Source organism: Octopus sinensis, linkage group LG6 (genome assembly GCF_006345805.1).
Source record: "Octopus sinensis linkage group LG6, ASM634580v1, whole genome shotgun sequence".
In the NCBI taxonomy this organism is placed as follows: domain Eukaryota; kingdom Metazoa; phylum Mollusca; class Cephalopoda; order Octopoda; family Octopodidae; genus Octopus; species Octopus sinensis.
In genome coordinates this window covers 109,262,192-109,280,582 of record NC_043002.1, presented here as the reverse complement: position 1 = coordinate 109,280,582, position 18,391 = coordinate 109,262,192, and the positions used below count along the sequence as shown (strand labels likewise).

The 18,391-nt window shown below is 35.4% G+C and overlaps 1 protein-coding gene across 2 annotated transcripts; it reads left to right on the top strand.

Annotated features, from left to right (window-relative positions):
• The first annotated feature begins 337 nt into the window (after positions 1–337).
• Positions 338–9,657, top strand: LOC115213318 (zinc finger protein 845-like). 2 transcript variants are annotated; one of them, XM_029782253.2, is made up of 3 exons: positions 338–683; positions 1,248–1,360; positions 7,493–9,657. In XM_029782253.2, exon 3 carries the CDS (start codon positions 7,618–7,620, stop codon positions 9,571–9,573), a length of 1,956 nt encoding a protein of 651 aa, XP_029638113.1. In that variant the 5' UTR covers positions 338–683; positions 1,248–1,360; positions 7,493–7,617; the 3' UTR covers positions 9,574–9,657. The 2 variants fall into 2 exon arrangements, with proteins under 2 accessions (XP_029638113.1, XP_036360109.1); XM_036504216.1 differs by lacking the exon at positions 1,248–1,360.
• Positions 9,658–18,391: the final 8,734 nt, after the last annotated feature.

Genomic DNA, 18,391 nt, shown 5'->3' with positions numbered 1-18,391 from the left:
ACCTAAAGCTCCACGGGGCTCCGGCAGGGGATGGTGGTGATCCCTGCTGTACTCTTTCACCACAACTTTCTCCCACTCTTACTTCATGTTTCTGTAGCACCTGTATTTCAAAGGGCCGGCCTTGTCACTCTCTGTGTCACGCTGAATATCCCCGAGAACTACGTTAAGGGTACACGTATCTGTGGAGTGCTCAGCCACTTACACGTTAATTTCACGAGCAGGCTGTTCCGTTGATTCGGATCAACCGGAACCCTCGTCGTCGTAACCGACGGAGTGCTTCCATCCATTTTGCGAAGATTTCAAGTTATAGCACTTATCTCCCTTACTTGCTTTCACTTACTAGCACGTAGTTTAACAAAAAAATGCCCATGCAAAGAGAAATCTTTCCAAATTTACATACAATACTAAACAGCTGGATTAGGTTTACAGTGTTGATAATAGTGAGATAATCACTACAGAGTTGTCTCTGAAATATGAAGGCATTAAAGTTGAGAGATTTCTTCTGATACATCAGATGACCGATGGAATTGATGTGTACACCGCCATCTTGGTTTCTCCAAACCATTTCCCTTAACTGAAACGAACTGAGAGAAACGATGACACTTGACGGTATTTGGTGCTATTTACATTGACAATGGATGTTTATTGAGGAAAAAATAGACAAAGAAGAACAATATTTGGAAGTAAGGCGACGTTTATTTGTAAATTGTTTTTATGTGTTTAATGTAGACAATTGTTTCCCATCCTAAGTCGAATCCAATGAAGTATCCCTTACTCTATTTAAGTAAATTACTTTTGTCCAATTAAGTTGGTGTGATGTCGACTGAACTCTCAAATGTTATGATGGTTCTCTTGAGATTGTTACTTCCATAACCTGTGTAGAGTATTACCTGTAGTCAGTACAAACTCAATTATCCGAACTAGACGGGCGAGAAGTATTTTGTTCGAATAATTGATTTTTTTTTCGGATAACTGATCCGAAAATAAACCAAGGACAGTATATACAGGGGAGCATGTTTACATGTTCTAGGTTTTTACTCCATTCAATTAATTTAATATATATAAAGGCATTGGATATTGTAGATTTTTTGATATGTTACTAATTAGTCATGTTACAAGTTATTTGAATTAGCTTTCCGTAATTGTAAAAAGTAAATTTCTCAATCGTCGGTCTTGCTTGACACCGGACACTTGCTTTTCCGATGTTGTTATCTCACGCTTTCTTTGATGCCTTTTTCATGATCCAGACCCTAGAAAATCTCCACGGACATGTTAATGGCAACATCGATCTCTTGTAATAGATATGTTACCAGGATAATGTCATAGAAGGAATGAAGGAACCAGTGCTTTCCCCATTATTGTAAGTTTTTAGCATGTCAATCATTTATATGTTAAATTATTTTAACACTGTTGAAAGCGACTTATTGAAATCAAAACTAGCCCACCAACACGTGGATGTTTTTGATAACTGTAAACAAAGGAGATCAATGCTCCCCCATCCAGCACACCTAATACAGAGCTTACACAACATAAATATTGCCATATTTAAAAGAAGTTGGACAATACAAGAATATGACAACTGTCCAGCGCTCTGAGCGAGCACTGTCCTAGTGATGAAACCAAACCATGAAATGATTTCGAGGATATAGTAGTGTAATTAGTTTAATTAACGAATACTGCAGCTATTTAAATACTTTCATTATTTGAATATACACTGATATACTTATAGTGATGAATATCTCTGAAATAACATGACACACCGACAACTTTAATCTTGCACCACAAACAGGTTGAATGACAGGCGTCGTTTAGACCAACTGTTTGATTACATTAACCTGCATTTCCGAGTGGTGTACAAGTCTTGGACTTTTCATTAGTATTATCTTTATTGATTATTTTTCAATCTATTCTTGACATTCATTAATAAAAAAATTAGAGAATAGAAATATTTGGTAATGAAATTAGTAACTTTATCGTTTATGTCATAGCTTTTCTTCCATTGTTAAGATTGAACTTGTCTTACGTAAACAATCAAATAGGAAAAGATTTCTAGTAAGAGATAACAAAACCTGCCAATTATAGAGCTTTCATCTTCTCATAACGAACTTGTACATCAGTTTGTTCTGCAGGCTGAACAGCTTCCACGAGGAAGCTACATGTTAGGAATCAAAGAACATACTTTTGTTAAAGGGAAATATCTTACATTTAGATTGCAAATTGTGCATCAAAATTTTTCATCAGTGTTTAGTTTCAACAGTTTGAACAAATTGAAATGCCCAGAATCCCAAAGGAGTATATGTCAGCCCTTTAATTTTTTTTCCCACTGATGACGTAGGAGATTTAACCGTGTGATTGTACAAGCATTCACAAATGACATAAAAATATCGAAAATAGAAAATAAATTCAGATGACAAAAATATTTGGTACATTTTGGTTATATCACCCCTATTAAAAAATTGGGTTATCTCCCCACTAAAAAATTGAGTTTATGTTGCGACAAGAGATTGGATTACTAGAAAGGCCATGAAAGCTAGACAAAAATCTGGTTGGATGATTAGAATCTGAAGAAACTAAACAATAGTAATGGCATTGTATCAAAGCATGATTCTACTTCATCTAGAATAACTGAAATTTCTTGTTGTTATTGAACTCAGTACATCTCTGTTAGAATCTGCTCTGGTTCAAACTTGGTCCATTGAATGCTGGTATCATCTCTAACAAAGAATTAGAGATTCTAGCTCAAAATTGTGCTTAACAGTCAACAGAAGGTAAATCTGGAAATATTTCTGTGGTATTTGCCAGGGCTAACTTCTAATGTATTGTAAGGAATGTTCTCAAGATCTCTGATTCATTTCAGCAATAGGTTAATAAGTTTTGGACTTCTTATTTCCAACATTAAATGAAGACCTATAAATCCATGAAAATGTGGAAATATTATTAGCACCTAAAATCTAGCCCCTTGAAAGCAAAGATTATTGGGAGCTATTTTAGGTGCCATTCTTTTTGTCTGAAGAACCTTCTTACAAAACCAGGTTCCATAATTTCCTATAATGAGAAAGGAAAAAGGAAAACTTTGCAAAATCTCTTAATTACACACAGGTGCCTATAAGAATGCAGAGGAAATTAATTTCGAATCAGAAGTCCAAAACTTATTAACCTATTGCTGAAATGAATCAGAGATCTTGAGAACATTCCTTACAATACATTAGAAGTTAGCCCTGGCAAATACCACAGAAATATTTCCAGATTTACCTTCTGTTGACTGTTAAGCACAATTTTGAGCTAGAATCTCTAATTCTTTGTTAGAGATGATACCAGCATTCAGTGGACCAAGTTTGAACCAGAGCAGATTCTAACAGAGATGTACAATAACAACAAGAAATTCAGGACAAAAAATTGATTAAAGTTCTGACACTGAAACATGTTACATTTTAGAGAAGCTAAATTGAATAATGTCCATTAAGATATCATCATCATCATTTAACGTCCAATTTCCATGCTGGCAGGGGTTGAACGGTTTGTCAGGAACAGGCAAGTCCAGGAGCCACACCAGCAAGAGACAAAATGATGGTTTTGAATGTAAAGAATTATGTGAACACAATGTTTGATTAAGACTTTCTATGACTTGATACAACAAAAGTGAAACATAGTTATGGGGGAAAAAATGCAGTATTAGAGAAAGGAATTTTCAACTTACAGTAATGAAATAAGAATTATGTGCAGCAATTTGTCAATAATTTTCAATAATTATGCGCTAAAGACATTATAAAACCTTTCTCACATGTTTTCTTACTGGATTCATAGATTTTTTGTGCATCAAATGGAAATTTCGATATTTTTGAGATTAGACAAAAACTATTTGGTATCATCAGCATATATACCATTAGTTTTGAATTTTTGTAGTTTGAAAATAGAATAGGACCTATAAAACTACTCTGCACATCTAGAAATGGTGTAACAAGAAACATTATTTAGACAAAGCACTCGAGATCTGTTATTAAAATAATATTGCAACCAAGGATTTTTAATCAATTTTATTTTTTTAAAACTCTATCAAATACTTTAGCAATGTCTCAAGATGTTAATTTATCATCAAAACTTTTATCTATTCCTTTAAACCCACTTTATCTTCAGTTATTGATTCCCTAGCTTTCCTGACACTGCAATATAAAATAAATAATGTACTGATTGGTAATTTGTTTTCTGGACCATGAAAGGGCATCCGGCCATAGAAACCAAGCCAAAATAGACTATGCAACCTGGTATGACCTCTGGCTTTGCCAGTTCCTGTCAAGCCATCCAGCCCCTGCCAGCTTGGGAAACAGACATTAAATGATGGTGGTAATGAAGAAAAGATGAAAGGCAAAGTTGATCTTGGTGGAATTTGAACTCAGAATATAAAGAGCAAGAAGAAATGCTACTGAGTCCAACATGCTTTCTGTCATCTCATTGCTTTATGAGCATTTTCAGTGCTACACAAGCACCATGCTGGCCAGAGACTTTTACAAAATAATCTCAAGCGAAGATGAAGCAGTGTCCTTTTCGAGAGATCACAATCTTATTGACCAGGTAGAAAATGCTCAGGCTAAATGATGACCTGTGTACTACTATTTTAAATGATATCAGATCAGTTTACAAACATTAAAATCTACCATCCATTTTCTACTATAGCATGACAGCTACCAACTGTTAGTAGTATGAAATATGTTAAAAATCATTAAACATTTATTTTGCAAAAGGAAAAGAGCATAATAAAGAGTTTATGGTATAAGATTTATTAAAAATCATTTACATCTTATACAAAATTTTTTTAAATCATCAAATATTGATTTTAATGTTTGTAAACTGATCTGATATCATTTAAAAATGCAGTGAACAGGTCATCGTTTTTCCTGAGCGTTTTGTAAATGGTTAATAAGATTGTGATCTCTCAAAAAGGATAATGTTTCATTTCCATTTGAGATTATCTTGCAAAAGTCTCTAGCCAGCGTGATACTAGTGTGAACAACTAAATGGGCTGGATATAACCCATTTGTGCCGAAATTATTCTAGTGAATGAAATTGCCTGAAAATTCACAGATACTTTTATTTTGACCTAAATCATCATCATCATCATTTAACATCCGTTTTCTATTCTAGCATGGGTTGGATGGTTTAACTGGGGACTGGCAAGCCAGGAGGCCGCACTAGGCTCTAATCAGATTTGGTAGTGTTTCTACAGCTGGATGCCCTTCCTAATGCCAACCACTCTGAGAGTGTAGTGGATGCTTTTTAGGTGTCACCAGCATGGGAGTCAGTTAGGCAGCACTGGCACTGGTATTGGCCATGTTCGGTGGTGCTTTTTACATGCTACTGGCACAGGAGCCAGTTGGGGAGGGGAAGCTGGCGTCGACCATGTTCAGATGTTGCTTTCTACATGCCACCGGAACAGGGAGCAAGTCAAGTGGCACTGGCAACAACCCACGCATGCATGGTGCTTATTGCGTGCCACCAGTACAGAAGCCAGGCAGGCAGCACGGGCATCGGCCACAACTACAATTCCATTTAATTGTGATTTAATTTGATTTGATTATGATTTTGATTTTACTTGACTCAATATGTCTCCTCAAGCACGGAAAGTCGCCTGAAAAAAATTTCATTGAAATCTGTTTGATACAGACTGCATATGCATTAAGAACATGTTTCATTCTTTGATACAAGTCATACACAAATCACAATTTGTATCAAGTATTTGTTTTACACCCTTATAAATTATCAGTTTAAACGGACGCTTGGCATGAATGGGTTAATTGCTGAAGGCCTTAAGTAGGTGGTTTGTTAGGGTTAGGACATTATTATTTACTCTAGGTTGCAAATAGCAATGTAGATATCATACTATAATAGCACTGCATTTTCTTAGGTTAGCAAGATGGCATTTGGGTGATGGTTACTTGCATGGAGGTGTACTTACTTTGTAAAGAAAAACAAAGCTTCAATACAAATTTCTGTGCAGACATACATCAAAAAATTAGAGAGAACATTGCTCAGAATATATATATATATATATATATATATATATATACAGTCTTAGCTCTGTGGTTAGCAAACTCACTTAGCAACCACATGGTTTTGGGTTCAGTCCCACTGCAAAGCACTTTAAGCAAATGTCTTCTATTATTGTTCTGGACTGACCAATGCTTTGTGAATAGATTTTGTAAATGGAAACTGTGTGGAAGCCTGTTGCGTATGGAAGGCCCCCCACCATCACCAACACTTGAAACCAGTGTTGCATTGTTTACATTCCTGTAACTTCATGGTTTGATGAGAAAGACCGATAGAATAATATGTACTGGACTTAAAAAGTGCTGGCTTTGATTTGTTCGTTTCAACCGTTCAAGCCAGTGCCCCATCATGGCTGCAGTCTTATTACTGAAACAAATAAATGATAGTTAACTTGTTACAGGCATAATCATGGGCTAATGCCCACACTATAATTAGCAAATATTAAATATTAACCCTTTCGTTACTGCAAATATTTTGAGATGCTCTGTGTTTCTTTCAATTCATTTTAGATAAAACAAAGAGTTTAGTAAAATACCTTGGTTATCATTAAATTGTGACTAAGGTTTGGGGGAAGATTTTAATTTATAACTTATGAAAACAACAGATTTGTACTACAGAGCCAGAGGTGGTTTCAGCTGGGTTGGTATCGAAAGGGTTAAGTAAGCCGTATTGAGTTGAAATCATTGTATGGGCATGTCCCATCATAGATCTACTTCCAACCATGTCCTTCATTCATCAATATACTGAAGTCAATGCTAATGCTAGCAAAATAGGTTTTTGTGATTTGTGCATCTAAAAACTGAGGAAATAAATTTCAGGCTGATGCAGGTTTATGTAATTCAGTTCTTAAAACAACTAAAAATATTGAAAGCTGATAATGCAAACACAGTTGTTGTCATTTTGTTTTACAATGCTGTTGCAGTTTGTATTAAATTTCTATTTATTTAAATCTGAATTAGCTTCTTAGTTTAATAAGATACAAACGGACTGCCAGAATGAAAAAGCACTGCACTTTGAAATACATGGGAAAGAATTTTCAATTAGTACTTGTTGAATAAAATACAACCACACTCATAGACAGCTACAATCACTCTGCTGTGAAATCTGTTGGGAGACATTTTCTAGAAATGTTTTAACCATATTTCTGTAGAGATGCTCTGTTTCTTTCTATTAATTTTCAATATAAGACATTTTTTCTACTACAGAGCCAGAGGCAGTCTCAGCCAGGTTGGTATCAAAAGGGTTGAAGGAACATAAACATAGATACGGGGGTAGACCATAGCAAAATAGGCAGAAGACAATATAGATGAGAGGTGTGATCCACTGAGTATTGATCATGAAAACTTTATGAGATTTTGTTGAGAATAGTCAATCACACACTACACAAGTAGTTATTTCACAAATATTTGGTCATTAGTATCTAATATTTATTTGTTTGTTTTTCTTTCAGGACAGATTTCCAGATGAAAGAATTTCTGCAGAGGATACTGCAAGTCAGCAGTGCTGGGATAGAGATTTATCTACCAACTAATATCTTAATAGAGTGAAAGAAAACTGTAAAATTTAACTGAGAGAATGTATCAGAAAGGGAGCAAACGTTACAAATGTGGCATTTGTGGTAAAGTACTTACTACAAAATGTAATTTAGCTATTCATAGGCGCACTCATACTGGGGAAAAGCCATACCACTGTGAAGTATGTGAGAAGGCATTCTCTGTAAAAGCTTATTTAACAGAACACAAACGTACACATACAGGAGAGAAACCATTTCACTGTGAAATATGTGGAAAATCATTTTCTGATAAAGGTTATATAAAGATTCACAAACGTACACACACAGGGGAGAAACCGTACAACTGTGAAATCTGTGGCAAAGCATTTTCACAGTTTCATAATGTGAGAAGTCATCAACTTATTCACACTGGAGAAAAACGATACCATTGTGAAATCTGTGGCAAGCCATTTTCTCGACTTGGTAATTTATCAAGACATAAACGTACTCACACTGGAGAGAAGCCATACAGGTGTGATGACTGTGGGAAAGCTTTTTCTAATGTGAGTGATTGTGAAAAACACAGAGGCGTGCACTCAAAACCTTACCACTGTGAAATCTGTGATAAAACATTTTCTGTGAAAGAGTCTTTAACAGTCCACAAACGAGTTCACACTGGAGAGAAGCCATATGCTTGTGAAGTATGTGGGAAAGGATTTACAAGTAGTGGTACCTTAATAAGGCATAAACGTACTCACACAGGGGAAAAACGACACCGCTGTGAAATCTGTGGGAAATCATTTCCTGAAAAATATGTCTTAACATTACACAAACGTATTCACACAGGAGAGAAACCATATCACTGTGAAGTTTGTGGAAAAGACTTTTCTGATAGGTGCAGCTTAAAGAAACACAATCGTATTCATACTGGAGAAAAACCACATCACTGTGAAATCTGTGGCAAAGCATTTTCACAGTTTCATAATGTGAGAAGTCATCAACTTATTCACACTGGAGAAAAGCGATACCATTGTGAAATCTGTGGCAAGCCATTTTCTCGACTTGGTAATTTATCAAGACATAAACGTACTCACACTGGAGAGAAGCCATACAGGTGTGATGACTGTGGGAAAGCTTTTTCTAATGTGAGTGATTGTGAAAAACACAGAGGCGTGCACTCAAAACCTTACCACTGTGAAATCTGTGATAAAACATTTTCTGTGAAAGAGTCTTTAACAGTCCACAAACGAGTTCACACTGGAGAGAAGCCATATGCTTGTGAAGTATGTGGGAAAGGATTTACAAGTAGTGGTACCTTAATAAGGCATAAACGTACTCACACAGGGGAAAAACGACACCGCTGTGAAATCTGTGGGAAATCATTTCCTGAAAAATATGTCTTAACATTACACAAACGTATTCACACAGGAGAGAAACCATATCACTGTGAAGTTTGTGGAAAAGACTTTTCTGATAGGTGCAGCTTAAAGAAACACAATCGTATTCATACTGGAGAAAAACCACATCACTGTGAAATCTGTGGCAAAGCATTTTCTCAAAATGGGACTTTAAAAAGACACAGACGTATTCACACAGGAGAGAAACCATATCACTGTCTAATATGTGGGAAAGAATTTTCACATAAGAGCAGCTTAACAGAACATACACGTATTCATACTGGGGAAAAGCCACACTACTGTGAAATCTGTGGCAAAGCATTTTCTGAAAAATCTGTCCTATTAGTTCATAAACGCACTCATACTGGAGAAAAACCATATCACTGTGATGTTTGTGGCAAGGAATTTTCCAATAGTGGCAGCTTAAAAGGACATATACATACACACACTGGAGAGAAATCACATTACTGTGAAATCTGTGGCAAAGCATTTTCTAACTTGAGGTGTTTAATAAGGCATAATCGTACCCATACTGGGGAAAAACCATACAGCTGTGTTATTTGTGGGAAATCATTTCATCGTAGTGATTATATATCTTCTCATAAATGTACTTTTAATGATGGAGATAAACCTTACCACTGACTTTTGTAGGAAAGCATATTATAAAACCATTTTGTTGTGATATTTGTATTAAAGAATTTATGTTATTAAATTACTATAAATGTTTATAATGTGTTTTATGTATTCTTTGGAAAATGTAGAAAATTTTTCTTTTAGTAAATTGTAGTAAATGTTACTTGTTAGGTCGCATGTATCATACAATATGGTTAGAGTGAGAAAACTTGTTATTACTACTAGCAACACAACAGAAATAGGGAGACATAGAACACTCCAACCACTGCATGCAGTTGTCTGGCTTCTGTCAAAGGGATAGTATCAAAATGTACAAAGGAGTCAGGACTAAATACAAGGCCATCATAGAGAATGATGCAAATTGGGATGTGTCCCCTTTACACAAGTAAATCCTGGAATAGCATGGAAAGGATGAAGAAGATAGATAAGGCCAACTAACTCATGGTATGATAAGTAAAAATACTAGAATATTTATTAAACGTTATTACTGTTATTTCTTTATTTTCTGCAAACAAAATGTACAAAAAAGCTACACGTTTGCATTATGTTATATATACAATAATAATAAAGGACGTTATCATATACATTTTTACAAACCAAGGACGGTATATAGACCTCCTTGACTCAAGTTAGAGAAGAGTTGCGTATTATACACAAGGTTTAGGTTTTTCAGAGGTACAGCCCACTAAAAATCCCCTGCGTGTTATACTCAAGGGCGGACTATACTCGAGGATTTACGGTAATTCTTTCATACCCAACTACTAGAGTTTACACAACAATTCAGTGATTAATATCCCCAAAATTAGGGTTTTTATAACTGCTCATACATGAATTGAATCTTTTCGGTTTGACCGGCAATTTTTAAAAATAATTTCCACATAACTAAACACTTTTAAACTTCGTATACTGGTAGAATGTGCTTATAAAACATCTTTTTCTCTTGGCTTTATTGAGAAAATTCTATATTTTGTAAAATATTTGTTGTTGTTTTTCTGCAATTTCAACCAATCAATGACGTCTATTGAGGTGAAAACATTCTGTGCCGTATGAATATGTCCTTCGTTTAAGAAACAGATTGTGTTTATTTACATTTTTGAAGAAAAAAAGATACCCTTTCCCCACCCCTAACCCTAAAACAGATTGAAATGCAATAGATCGATACTAGGGTCATAATTATGGGTGACAATTTCATATGGCACCACTAGAAAAAACTGCCGTTCAAACCGAAAAGCTCCCCATATTTCGTGAAAGATTTGGATCTTTTCCTTTTGAACAGCACTTTCTAGGTAACTAAAAAGTTTTAAACTTCATATACTGGTAGAATGTGTTTATAAAACATCATTTTTTCTTGGCTTTATTGAGAAAATTCTATATGTTGTAACATATTTCATCTTTAATTTTGAGCATTTCGGCAATTTTAACCAGTCGCTGACATCCATTTAGGTAAATAACATAATGAATATGTCCCTCGTTTAAGAAACGGATTGGGTTTATTTACATTTGCGAAGTAAAAAATACCCTTCCCCAACCCCTAACCCTAAATCTAAAATAGATTGAAATGCAATAGATCGATACTAGGGTTATAATTATGGGTGACAATTTCATACGACACTGCTACGGAAAATGGGATTTTTTTCTAGCGGTGTCAAATGAAAATGTCACCCATAATTATGGCCCTAGTATCGATCTATTGCATTTCAATCTATTTTAGATTTAAGGTTAGGGGTTGGGGAAGGGTATCTTTTTTTCTTCGCAAATGTAAATAAACCTAATCTGTTTCTTAAACGAGGGACATATTCGTTATGCACAGAATGCTATTTACCTAAGTGGACATCAGTGATTGGTTAAAATTGCCGAAATGCTTGAAATTAAAGACGAAATATGTTACAACTTATAGAATTTTCTCAATAAAGCCAAGAGAAAATGATGTTTTATAAACACATTCTACCAGTATACGAAGTTTAAAACTTTTTAGTTACCTAGAAATTATGTTACAAAGTGCCGTTCAAAAGGAAAAGATCCAAAGATTTCTCTTTGACGAAAGTTTAGAATTCAAATATGGGCAGTAATTTTAACCAATGGGAAACTAACAATTATACTCGTTCGGACAACATGACTATTACGTCATATTCTCGCCGTTTACAATTTCCTTGCTACACAGCATTCTAAGTTTCTCACAAAACATTTACGGAAGTCGAGTCGTCATAGCGGGAGTTATGATTAATTAGCAGATGTTTATGTTTGATGTTAACAAGTTATAGTTATTCACGAGCAGCAATATATATATATGTTTGTTTATCTATTGTTTTGCATGTGTTTAATATAGATAATTATTTCCCATCCTGGGTTGATATCAAAGTTTTTCAGTTAATTAACTGTCAGTCCAATTAACTAACCTGTCTTCTGTAAATTGCTGTTACTGATTTTGTGTAATGTCGGCTAGTCTCTTAAACACGTGGCTAGGTGTGATGGTTGTGTGTCCAGGTTCACATTTGCTGGTAAACATTAGAGACTTTCTGGTGTCCAGAGAGTATTGAAAGAATTAACAGGTTTTAGATTGAAAATTCAAATAAGTTTGTAAAGAATAATAAGTGAAAATGCTGAAGTAATAAAAATTATTGGTAACGAAGTCTGGGCAGGAGAGAGAAGGGAATATACAAATACCACGTTATTGTTTGTGTGTGTGAAATAAGTGAAAGTATAATATTAAAACAAAATTTCTGTTACATACATCTTAAAACTCACTGGATATGTTAATCCCAGATTGCAGATTGTAATAAGGTATGAGAGGAAAACTAGGATCTTGTGAATTTTCCAAAGTTCTCTTCTCACCCACCCGTTGCTTTCTGTGCATTTCTAGTTCAATATTGGTTTTCTACAGATTTTTTTTTACACCCACTTCACTGTTTTTTTGTTTTCGACTTCGTTTCTGGGTAATATTGTAAACATAGGCGCAGGAGTGGCTGTGTGGTAAACCATATGGGTCCGGGTTCAGTCCCACTGCGTGGCACCTCTGGCAAGTGTCTTCTACTATGGCCTCGGGCCGACCAAAGCCTTGCGAGTGAATTTGGTAGACGGAAACTTAAAGAAGCCCGTCGTATATGTGTGTGTTTGTTCCCCTCCCCTTCGCTTGACAAACGATGCTGCTGTGTTTACGTACCCATAAACTAGCGGTTCGGCAAATAAGCTCGATAGAATAAGTACGAAGCTTACAATGAATAAATCCTGTGGTTGATTTGTTTGACTAAAGACCGTGATCCAGCATGGCCGCAGTCAAATGACCAAAATTTGTTGTGTATGTTCTTTAATGTATGGAAATTGATTCCATGTTGTTTTTTTTTCAGATTGATTATTTTGTTTGAAATTTAGAAGCCCTACAAACGTGGCTGGATGTTTTACTGTGCAGGAGCGTGCTCAGCTAGCTGCACGTTACGAAGTTTGGAGATCAGTTGTTCAAGTGCAAAGATGGTGAAGGACCATTAGAGAAAGACATGCTCAAGTTGATGCAAAGATAATCAAGAATTGCCATGCAAAATTCATGACTACAGGATTTGTAGCTGATACTTGAAGTGGTCATCCTTCCAATTCATCAAGGTTCGCATGACTGGCAAAGGCCAATGCAATGTGGATATTATATATTCCTATACAGCAACACTTTTTTGGAGCGGAGTCAGATACCACCCTGTAAAGTCCTGTTATTTGTAAATTACTTCCTTACAGACTGTTGGTCGCATGCATTAGTCATGGAAAATTTAAACATTTCGTATCCGACCTCAATTGATTGGCGATCCTTCTGCTCCGAGGTTTGTCAGCATTGGGTAGAGAATTACCAGGACCAAATCGGTGGACCAGGAGTTGAAGTAGAGATTGATGAAACAGTTATTGCAAGAAGAAAATACAATCGTGGAAGACTCACAAAAACTATCTGGCGTTTCGGTGGGATAGAGCGAGTAGGCAAAAAAAAAAATTTGATACCTCTTTCATCTGAGTGTGGTGAAGAAGAAAGGCGAGATGCCGCCACACTGATCCCCTTAATTACCCGATATATACGCCAAGGGTCCGTAGTATATAGTGATTCTTGGGCTGCGTATAACTCTCTTGGAAATCTCGGGTATACCCACTTCCGCATCAACCACAGTGAAAACTTTGTTGATCCGACAAACGCGTCGGTGCACACACAGACGATAGAGAGATTGTGGGGGTCAGTTAAGAGATCGGTTGTTCGCCCAGGCATTCGTGCCTGTTACTTAAAACAATACCTCGCCAAGTTCCTATTTATGGACAGCATTAAACCTGCTGCCAAGAGAATACACGTATTCTTATTGGCAGCAGCAAGTCTTTATCCTGGTCCGAGATAATTTTTTCCTCCAACCCATCTCATTTCTTTATCATCACTGTCGATGGACCACTCAAAGAGGTATGTATACATTATCATTTTCGTAACATAATTTCTGTAGTATTTCAAGATGTTTCTGACACGTATTTTGATTCACATGGCGGAGATCCAACATTTCTTCCCTTTTTCCAGAATTTCTTCTCTTTTTTTTTTTTTTTTTTTTGCGAAATATGTACAAAAATACGGAGTTTATGATTCATGTGTGAGTGTGTGTTCTTGATATTCGTTTAGAACAAGTAGTTTTACACCAATTACACTATTTTTTCTTAGTTTAAAGACCGTGGACTGAAGATGTGAAATTTCCGAAGCCTCTCCCCCCCCCCTTTCGCGAGCGCGCATTTTTTTTATCATATTCGTTTAGAGCAAGTTGTTTTACACTTATTACGCTATTTTTGTTTTTGTTTTTGTGCCCGGGTTAGACGCTTTCGGAAATTCCCGATGTACTCCCCCACCCCTCTTTCGCGAGTGCGCATTTTTTTGTCATATTCGTTTAGAGCAAGTTGTTTTACATATATTACACTATTTTTTTTTTGTTTTGGTGCCCGGGTCAGCCCCTCAGACGCTTTCGGAAATTCCCGATGTGAATTTTCCGAGGCCTCTCCCCCACTCCCCTTTCGCGTGCGCGCATTTTTTTTTTCATATTCGTTCAGAGGAAGTTGTTTTACACATATTACACACATTTTTTTTTGTTTCTTTGAATGGTGTAACGCTTTAGTTTAACCGTCGATTTGTTTGGCTAAAGACCGTGATCCAGCATGGCCGCAGTCAAATGACCAAAAGAAATAGAAAAATATCGATAAAGGTGAGATTAATAAGAAAAGTTTGCATCAAGGGAGAGAAGGGATGATGCGTAAGAGAAAGTCAGTTTTCACTTAGGTACTTAAGCAGTGGAAATTTGAAACATCCAGAATGGTTAATTTTAGCATATTAGAAGAGCTCAGTCCGTTGAAAAAGAACAATACGATACAAAACACTAGCAACAGCAGTTCAGTATTAATTTCACGCTTTGCATGACAGACATGCTTCACAGCTATACCACATTGAAAGGGCTAGTTTGTAGTTTCTAGAGAAAATGTTAAACGTAGCTGAAAATGAAAAAAAGATGGTCTTTCTGCCCAACTAAAAGACCTAAAGAACTATCAAAGAAGGTGTGGAGGAGAGAAGAGAGAACTAACGGTCGATGCTTCTAGAACTCCCAGACTGAAAACATTAACACTTGAAAGACTTTCCCTCTATTCATTACTAAATGTCTTTCCCTCATCTTCATTGTTAAAAGTAAAGAATCTAGAAAAGATGGATTGTATTTCAGTCTAATTGTCATTGTAAATGTTTGAGGCTTTCCATTCCCTGTCTCTATGGCTTCACTGCTTTTCTCTACATTTAAGAGAGTCAAGGTGCATGAAACTCCTCAAATATTATTTTCATATTCTTATTACTTGCTCTCTCTGATTTTTATGAATATGATGAATCTTTATTAGAAATCATTTTTTCTCTCTTTTTGTATCACCCAAAAAGTTTGAATTGTTCTTTTTGAACTCATTTTTTCTCATATGTGTGTGTATATATATATATATATATATATATATATATACATATATATAGATATTAAGTTCAGCAAAATTTAGATTCAGATGAATAAGTTAAAGGCACCAAAATTTTGTTTGGTATTATCCATATAAATCAAATGGGGTGATTATAATCAAAATAAGCAACAAGTATATACAAGGTAGAGTAGTACAATTGTACTAGCATGAAACAATTGTGCTACTCTACCTTGGATATACTTGTTGCTTATTTTGATATATATATATATATACATATATATATCTTTATGTGTATACATATACAAGGTGATTGAAAAGTAACTCTCTATTTTAAAATATTTATAATTTATTTATTAACTATAATTTTTATGTAAAGAAAGTGTATAGCCTGGAATGAATTTTATTTAAAATTTGATATAGACATCAGCATTCACCACCAGCTTCTGAAGCGGCCTTGGAACCACATCAACTGATTTCATCAGGAAGTCTTGTGGAATGCAAGACATAACTTCTTGTATTCACCCTTCAAGTTCTTCCAAAGTCATTGGTTTGGTAGAGAAGACTTCCTCCTTTAACCAACCCCCAAAACAGTCGCAGGGTGTTAAATCAGGGCTTCTGGCCAGCCAGTCATGCGAACCTTGATGAATTGGAAGGATGACCACTTCAAGTATCAGCTACAAATCCTGTAGTCATGAATTTTGCATGGCAATTCTTGATTATCTTTGCATCAACTTGAGCATGTCTTTCTCTAATGGTCCTCCACCATCTTTGCACTTGAACAACTGATCTCCAAACTTCGTAACGTGCAGCTAGCTGAGCACGCTCCTGCACAGTAAAACATCCAGCCATGTTTGTAGGGCTTCTAAATTTCAAACAAAATAATCAATCTGAGAAAAAACAACATGGAATCAATTTCCATACATTAAAGAACATACACAACAAATTTGAGAAAAAAATTACAGTTAATAAATAAATTATAAGCATTTTAAAATAGGGAGTTACTTTCCAATCACCCTGTATATGTATGTAACTGTATGTGTATACATATATCTGTGTGTATTATTCAACCATGGTAGTGGTTGAATATATTCTTAAGTTCACCATTTTGTCCAAGCTTCACCTCTAATTCAGTTTTAAAGAGGACATCTCCTCAGCTACACTTTGGCATAAATAGTTTGAGATTTGGTTCAATGGAAAAAAAGTTACATCAAAATATCTGTGACCTCAAAAGGGACAGTAAGGCTCCTATTCACCTTCAATTAACATAAACTTTTTAATTTTAAATTAAAAGTATACCTTTCTTAAGCTTAAATGATAGAAAATTTCATGAGGAATTCTGAATCATTAATCGCATTGAACAAAATTTAGTAGATAAATAGTTATGAGGTAAAATGTTTTGAAATTTGCTATCAGTAAGTAAGGGAATAACGCTTCAGCTAAAAAAATAAAGAATATATTTCTAAAATCAATGTTTAATTTCTAAGGCGGTGAGCTGGCAGAAATGTTAGCATGCTGGGTGAAATGCTTATCTGTATTTTGTCTGTCATTATGTTTTTGAGTTCAAATTTCGCTGAGGTCAACTTTGATGTACAGATTATTTCATTAATTTTTTTTTTAAGTAAACACTTTAAAACTTCTGATACTTGTAGAATTTTGAAAAAATTTTGTATTTTAGAAGCGGTATTTTGTCTGTCTTTACATTCTGAGTTCAAATTCTGTCAAGGTTGACTTTGCTTTTCATCCATTTCGGATCTATTCAATTAGACGTACAGATTTTTTAATCAAACTTTTTAACTAGACACTTTCAAACTTCTGATACTGGTAGAACGTCACATAGAACAGGGTTTACACTTCATGTTTTGGACAAAATTTTGTATTTTAGAAGTTATTTCATCAGAAGTTACAAAGTGACAATGGACAAATTCATGTTTGATGAGTGCCAATACACGAAACTCTCAGCTTTTGACTTACTCTCTAACTGCTACTGATGATATATATACATATTACATATGTGGAAAAAAAAATCTCATCACGTAATCCAACCAATGAAAGAGCCTCTACCTGGTTGCTCGACACGCTAAAAATAGCATCCACAGTATCCCCCTACCTAAATCACACGTCCATTGTATGTAATGTCCTAGATTATCCCTAAAAAGACGGTTTGCTGAAGGCTGGAATGTCTTTGATGATATGTTTGCATATTCAGGGTTGATTTGATGTTAAATAACAATATTATAGTCTTTTTTTTTTTTTTTTTTTTAAGTTTCAGCTCAGAGCTGCGGCCATGCTGATGTACCGTCGTTTCAATATCAGCACCTGCACAATTTTCACTATGAAAAAAGAAAGAATTTGAATTTTGTGTGGAATCAAGTACCCTGACCTCCTAATATGCTGCAAATACCTTATTTTGGTTTGGAAAAAATTTGGGGGGGGGGGGGGCTTCTCGGAATCATTGGAATTTTTTTTTGTTGAATTAATTCCTGTGACCTCCTAATATTGCAAAATTAGGTTATTTAAGGTGAGCCTGGTAACTGATAGTTTTGGGATCTTGTTGATTGTAACTTTTGGTGAAATAATTGCTGTCGTCCAGTGACTTTGCACTTGGCTCATAACAACAGCCTGAGCATGGCTGTTTCTCTGGGGGCTTGGCCTCCAGATCTGTGAGACACAAATGCTTCTGTTAGGACCGGATAACACTACTTGAAGGTTTATCTTGCGCCAGTCCACTCAGCTGGCCAAAATGAGTTGTAGTTGTAATTCAAAGGCGCAAATCATGTTATATTCTGTGTTAGGCTGAATCTCCTTGAGAACTACATTAATGGTATGCATGTCTGTAAAGTACTCAGCCATTTGCAAGTTAATTGTATCCTTGTGTGGTAAGGAAAAG